Raw genomic sequence first — 7,455 nt, 5'->3', positions numbered from 1 at the left:
AATCGTTGATTGAAGTCAGAACTTTTATACAGTTCTCTAATTCTCAGACCCGGTTGCCGGTCTTTGAAAACTAACTAAATAAAATGCCACGTCTGCAACGAATTCAGTAATTCCAGGAAATTAAATTCAGAATAAACCTTGCAGACAGCTTTGAACTGTTACACTTAAGCATAGATGGGTATCAACTGCTGTGAGTCCCGATCCAAGTACACTGAAACGCACACGCACAAAAATAATCTGTGGAGTTCAGTACTGCTTCAGACAGGCCTAGCATCCTTACAGAGAATCCATATTCACCCATGAGAAACCAAGAAAAGACATCAATCCAATGATGAGGAAATGATCTTCCAGGAAGTCAGGGGTGGGCCGCCCCTCACCTGGATGAACATCGCGAAGAAATCAAATTCTAAAGGGGGAACACCAGAAAGCCAGAGAACGTGGAATACTGCCAGCCTCCGACCAAGTTACCTTTCTCCAGTTTTAGGTAAACCTTATCCTCTTTATCCAGGTAGAGCAGGACGCCATTCGTGGCAGCCTCACGTGTAACGTCTTTATCCCCAGCGAAGGCAGATATTACTGGTTTTCCATTTAACATCAGGTTAACCTACAAGGAAAAAAAAAAAAAAACACTGAAAATCTCTCTCTAAAGTCAAAACAAATGAATGAATAAAACAAAACAGAAACAGACTCACAGTTACAGAGAACAAACTAGGGTTACCAGTAAGGGGAGGGAAGTGGGAGAGGAAGATAGGGGGAGGGGATTAAGAAGTAAAAACCACTATGTATCAAATAAATAGGCTACAAGGATATATTGCACAGCACAGGGAAATACAGACATTATTTTATAATAGCTTTAAATGGAATATAATCTATAAAAATGTTGACTCACTATGTTGTACACCTGAAACTAATATTGTAGATGAAAGGAAGAAAAGAAAAAGAAAAGAAAAGAAAGAAAGAAAGAAAGGAAGGAAGGAAGGAAGGAAGGAAGGAAGGAAGGAAGGAAGGAAGAAAGGAAGAAAGGAAGGAGAAAAGAAAGAAGGAAAGAGAGAAAGAAAAAGAAGAAAGGAAGTCAAAGCATCTATGAGGGGCAGGGGGTAAAAAATAATGTCTAAAATGACCAACCTGGTAAAATAACTGATGTTCAGTAAATATATCCCTTTCCTTTCAAATTAGCAGATAGTGGTGGTTAGGCTTAGTATGATCTTACCGAGCTGATCTTTTTTAATTAAAAAAATTTTTTTTTTAATTTCTCCCATAGAAATTTCCTAAAATGCTCACAGAAGAATACCATCCATGGAGAGCAACCTAGCCATGTGAAAACTGGCTTCCCTTCAGCACATAACTTAAGCCTACTATTGAATACTTTATTTACCTCTCATATTCAGTAGCAAGTTTTTGGCAATGACGCGAATCTGTGGCTTCCCAGTACATTAGCAAAAAGAGCCCCAGTGCCCTTTGCTCTGAGAAACCCAGGTACAGCAAGGTTCTACTAACATCCTTGCAGGTTTACTGTACCGCTGAGACATGCAGAGTGCTAAAAATCAGTTGCAATTATGTGTGTTGTGATTTCTTCATTTTCCCTGATAAGAAATGTGTATTAAAAATAATAATCACCACTACCACTGAAGATTTTAATAATGGATAATTAGCAGAGAATCAAATCAAATTTATTCCCTTCTCTCCTTACTACAATTTTGATTATACTGTGTTAAACATTACAAAAATTTCTAAATGTTGGGGCTTGGGAAAAGCTTTTCCATGGAAGTAAATTTGTTTACTAGACGTTCATTCCTTTTATGTTAAAAATAATATTGAATAGATTAAATCTGAGACCTCTCAATTTATCCATTCACTAGGATATGTAAAAGTAGTAGATGAGTGTGTAATCTATCATTCACATGGACATAGTATACAATACAAACATTGAACATACGATAAAAAGTTATCCTAGAATTCCATAGACATGTATTGGTGTTATTGGGTGCTGGCGTATTAGAATACTATAGGAACTAGCTTCATCATTGTCCTTGAGTGTAAATCCAAGCCCGTTCCTTAGAAAGCACAACACAAAATATATTAACTGTGAAACTGCAATTGGTAAGAATTCACCAACATCAGAGTAACTGAGGATTAACTACTTAAGGGATAAGCACAGCACATCGTTTCTTTAAAAGTATATTGAATAATTGTTCCTTCATAGATTTATTCTCAGTCGTTAACTGTAGCTCATAATTTTAACGATGACAGCAAATTTGTTTTATCTATTTAGTAGTTACTTGTAAAGCTGTGATAATCTTACTAGTTTTTTTCTTACAAATTCAGGTAATTTTTGCACATGCGTTAAAAGCAATCAAGATCTTATAAAGAGATGTGTGTCACTGAATTTTTACTAAGCAATATTTTTTAAGTGACATTGTTATTAAGGTAATAAGTTCAATTGCTTATTCTTCTGTATGCTTCTTGTCACATGCCTTAATAGATGTTATTGGAAATTAAGTGTTTTCAAAATAAACTACTATAAAGATAGTTGTTTATTTTTACAATGAAAACACATCTTCGGATAAATACTTAAATACATAACCCACTGCTGGTAAACACTGTCACTTGAGGGTACAGAAGGAACAGGTCAAAAGACATACCTGGATTGTTTGGCTCTGGTAGACTTTAATTACGTGAAAACTGAAACTGTAAATCCCTTTCCTTGGTGCTACAAAGACAGACTCCAGGGTGAAAAAATTACCCACATTTACTAGGATCTACAAATAAAAAGAATAAACAACAGTCAATTATTACAATATTCTCTTCTGTAAGTAAAATAAGTTTTCCTCCTTCCTTTTTCTTTTCCTTTCTTTTTTCTTTCTTTCTTAAGAAAGAAAACTAACTTTTAAAACCATAGAAAATAAAACATTGAGTTCTATTCCTTTTTCTTTAGTGACTTGGAAAACGGATTTGTATATTGGAAGGTTCTTCTGTCTTTTAAACGGTATAAGAAAAAATAAAGTAACAGCTTTGTAGTCATGCCTCAATTCCAGCAAGGCCCAATGGCTCTAGAAACATCTAGAAACACGTGAGGGCTTATAAATATTAGCTTTACCTTGAGAGTCAAATAAAAGGCTTCTGCCACATATTTACGCACCCACCCTCTACGAGCCTTCACAGTGTCCAGGGGTGACGTGGCCAAGCCAGCCAACTGGCATCCAAGGGCTCTCTGCAGTCATTCCCGGACACACCACACAGAGGCCTGGACACTCCCTCCACCGTGTGACATAATCCATGACACTGAACAGTTGGTACAGAGTGAGCTGAATGCCCAGCCCTCCTCTGAGGCTCCGCCAAACCTCTGCTAAGCCCCACGGCCATTTGTTTCATTCCTATGCCATCCAGACCTTAATTATAATATTTTGGCAATGACTCAGCCTTTGCAGGCTGCCAAAGAGTAGAGACTGTGAAACAGGTGGCCTTCTTGTGTTCCTGTTATCCATCATCCATTCCCTTATCAATCACCTGCTCTTTATTTAAAGTTCAAGGGGCAAAAAACGAAGAGTGAAATAAAGCACTGGTTCCCAAGAAAACAACAGTGCACTCTGTATTCCGAAATGTTCGGCCTGATTCTACTGGTTATGAAATTAGCTCTGAATTTCAATAAGTGACCTCATAAGCTAAATGTCACATAGGTATGAGCCTTCCTATGAAAAAGAGCAGGAGAATGCATGTGTGTGTGTGTATTGCAGGGGTGGAGGGCAGGATATAACTAGGGTTTCTTCCATTTCTCTGCAAGAAATAAATCTATAAGTGGCATTCAAAAAAATCAGATGTCCTTATAAAGATACATTTCCCCTATATCAATGGCAATCTGCTACTATCTCTTTTAAACACTACACTCATGCTAATATTAGGCCCTCTGCATAATTCCCTAAAGACATACTATTGCCTGTGAGCAATGCACCAGAATTATAGTGATGGTCAGGTAGATGTACCAGGCTCAACCCCCAAATTAAAATGTATGTTTGTATATCATTTTATTCTGAGATTACACCTTTTTCCAAGTAAGCATCAGATTTCTTTCTCTGACCCGATGATCAATGGTCTTTCAATAACAAATCACAAGCTATGCAATAATTCCTAACAAGAGATTTTACAAAGATTTGTTTAAGCACATTTAAAATAATTTGAGGTACTTAGCAGGGACTTCCTGAATCAGATACAAGTAGCATAATTCATTAGCAATAATGGAACTGGCTGATTAGTGTTGACTACACATAAGGCTGGATGTTGACTCTACATTGTAATTAGAGCATCCAGGCACATCGAGATTTATAACGAAATGTGTCTTGTTGTCTCTAAGATGCATGGGCACTGGGAACAGAAGAACAAACCCTTCTCCTCTTCTAACTGACAGAAAGGTCACTGAAAAGAATGCACTGTACAAGGATAGTGCAATGTCCACAGTATTTAATTAATGCATTGACATACAAACCAGGGGTCGTGCTAGATTTCATTTCCATCAAGACGGAAAATACTGCACCAAAACCCCAAAGGGGCTGCTTAATTCTTTTAAAATGATGGCTATTCAATAGGAAGCCCCAGAGAGGCATTCTCTGTCTTTGGAAGCCCCAGAGAGGCATTCTCTGTCTTTGGCCAGCTGGAGAGTATATTACTTAGGAACAATTAAGTAAGGAATAGAAATGTCACCTCGTCCCTTCCCTGGCACGTCCTGCATCACCACTTAACCTGTGCTCTTGCCCATGTGGTACACAACTGTGAACTACACATACGACTTTGGAATTTAAAAGACTCTGGGTGCTGCTGACGTTGAAATGATACCCCTGGAGTCTGATTTCAGTCTTAAGACTCCTTGCTAAGCTGATATCCTGGGGTTTCTCATCAGCCAAACCCCAGAGCTCCAGATCGCTAAAAAAAAAAAAAAAAAAAAAAACAAGCCACAGCTTTCATCAGTTCCTCCCCCACCCCCTACCCTCAGCCCCCAAGTCTGTCTTTCCCACTAATTTGCATGTCTCTGGAAGGACCAGAGCAGGGGAAGGGAGAACGGCTCCCCAGCGCTTCCCTATGGGAGCTCAGTGCTGCCGGATTCCTTTTCCTCTCCTTCTCTCAACTTTTCTCCAAGTAGCAGAGAAGGGCTTTCCGCTGCAGCGGTACCTGCAATGTATATGGGGATCCTGGCGGCGGAAAGGTGGGCGAGATGAGACCGGGGCCACAGCTTCCCACACTCTCCAGCCACCCGTGAGATCTCTGCAGAGATCTCTTGGGGGAGCCCCCGGAGCTCTCTTTGGGGAGACGCTTCTCCACCTGGGAGAAACAAGTCATTTATCCAGCACCAGAGAGAGTACTGTGCCCGAGAATGGCCTCGGCGGCACCCGCAGAGGAGTCTGAGCCAGGGGGCCAAGCTCTGGCCAAGCGATTTCGAGGTCCAGGGACCAGGATCCTGCCAGCTCCTAGGGACCTGTTGCTGTTAAACTTGTGCTGAGCTCTCGACGCCCGGCTCTACACCCCCAGCCTCTCTCCCACCACCCCAGCAGCTCTTCCGGAGGCCAAGAGGGAACGGGGGCGGGGTGGTGGCGGGAGAGACATCAGAAGTTTCAGACCAAGACCTTTGGGGAGGCGAGTGCCGAAACGATCCCCCAAATCGCAATCAGAGCAGCTCAACCCGGGTCTGAGCTGCCTGGACATCGCCCCTCCCGCCAGCCGACTCCTGACACCCCGCATCCCTCGGGGTCTGACCTGATCGAAGTAAATGATGCGCGTCTTGTTGCTCATCTCCGACGGCTCGTGGTTGGTGCTCCGCACCGCCGAGAAGGCGACCTTGGAGTTAGCCGCCCGGACCGAGATCCCCAGAGGGGAGGAGGAGGAGCCCTTGGAGTCCGTGGCCGGGTTCGAGTCGCACACCACGAGGCACTTGCCTTCCAGCACGATGGGCTCCGTGTCGTTCTGCGCCCAGACGGGCAGCCCGGGCAGAGTGAGGGCCAGCAGCACGGCCGGCACCACGGACAGCGCCCGGCCCCCGGAGCCCATGGTGAGCCTCGTGGGCAGCCGGCTGGCGCTTCTGCTCGCCCGCGTCGCCTCCTACCCCGGGACCCCGGAGCTCGGGAAGACGCCCGTGGCTAGATCGACAGCGCTGCGGGAACGGCGGCGGCGGCGCGCACACTTCCAGTCCTGTGGTTTGAAGTCAAAGTCTCCCCTCGCGCTCTCTCGCTGGCTCTGCTACCTTTGTCCTTCAAGGAGCTCATGCAGAACCCCCTACACCCCACCCTCCTCCGCCCAAGAATCAGCCCTGCCTGGGGCCCCTGCACCCACCCTTGTTCCTAGACATCTAAAAGTCACCAGATCCTCACATTCACACCTCAAAGAGGAAAACGATAAATTCCCCAAACCCAATCACCCCCGGGTGAACCACGAAGCAGGAAAAACGAAGGAGACTCAGAGAAGCCACGGGGACGGTGGATGCCGAGCGGTGCCCGTGTCGATCCAGTACGTGTCTGGCTCGCGGCAGGGACGAATTACAGAAGCAGAAGGTGTTTCCCGGATCGGGAAGAACGCGAGGCTGTGTTCACGGCCAGGTCTCTAGCGACTCTCAATTTCGCTTAGCCAGAAATTCCCCAAAGCTTGGCGTCTCTCTCGGAAGTCGGCAGCTACGCATTGGCTAGCCGGGTGCCCAGCACGGAAAGCAGGAATTCGCGGGACCAGTTCTCAGGTGCAGGGCGGCCCGGCCGGCGGGGTCCCCTCCTGCCTCGGCCGCTCGCCCGGAGCCCCTGCGCACAACTTTCCTGTCCTCGCGCAGCCGGGAGAGCGCGAGGCGGGCACACGCGCGCTATTTATAGGAGCGCACGTCCGGCTGGGGTTGGCTTCTAGATCAACCCGCCGGCTCCCGGGAAAGGGGAAGAAGGAGTCCGGTGACCCCAGCTGAGCAGCTCCTGCCTGGCGCTTAACGCACCCCGGGGCAAGCGGGGCGCATAGCACTGCTGGCTGCCAAGGTCTGAGGCCACCCAGCCCCGGGGAGCGCGCAGCAGGGAGACTGTACCCAGGGAGAGGCGCCCACCGCCCTGCGCCTGGCCCAGCTCCGCGCCTGCTCGCTCCCTCCTCGGTCTGGGCAGGCGGAGGGGGCTGAGGCTCCCCTCGCCCCTCCCGAGCACCGGACTCCGCCGCCGAGCGCCCTCCGAGCGGAGCGCGGCGCTGCCAGCGCCGGCTGCGAAGCTGGATGGGCGGCAGCGGCCTCGCGCGGCGCGCTGCTTGGCACCTGGGGACCCACGCCGCCGTCCCGACCGCGCCTGGCCCAGAGCCTGCCTCCCCAAGCCCTGGGGCCTGGCGAGCTCCGGGAAGCCTTGGGACGGACCAAAGCCGCTGGGGGCCGCTGGGAGGAGGTGCCTGAGGCCTTCCGCTCCGGGAAGAGGAGCCTCAAAAGCTTCAGGGCGCGCCTTCCCACCCACACCGCGAATC

At 47.1% G+C, this 7,455-nt stretch overlaps 1 protein-coding gene across 1 annotated transcript; it reads right to left on the bottom strand.

Moving 5' to 3' along the window:
* Positions 1–406: 406 nt before the first annotated feature.
* Positions 407–6,033, bottom strand: CBLN4 (cerebellin 4 precursor; the record flags this gene model as incomplete). Its single annotated transcript, XM_081256174.1, has 3 exons — positions 407–604; positions 2,643–2,759; positions 5,743–6,033. 3 exons carry the CDS (start codon positions 6,031–6,033, stop codon positions 407–409), a joined length of 606 nt encoding a protein of 201 aa, XP_081112300.1.
* Positions 6,034–7,455: the final 1,422 nt, after the last annotated feature.

This window comes from Mesoplodon bidens (assembly GCF_964165515.1).
Source record: "Mesoplodon bidens genome assembly, chromosome: 15".
Classification (NCBI taxonomy): Eukaryota; Metazoa; Chordata; class Mammalia; order Artiodactyla; family Ziphiidae; genus Mesoplodon; species Mesoplodon bidens.
Note: the sequence above shows the minus strand (reverse complement) of the source record. Positions and strands in the feature narration are given on the sequence as shown.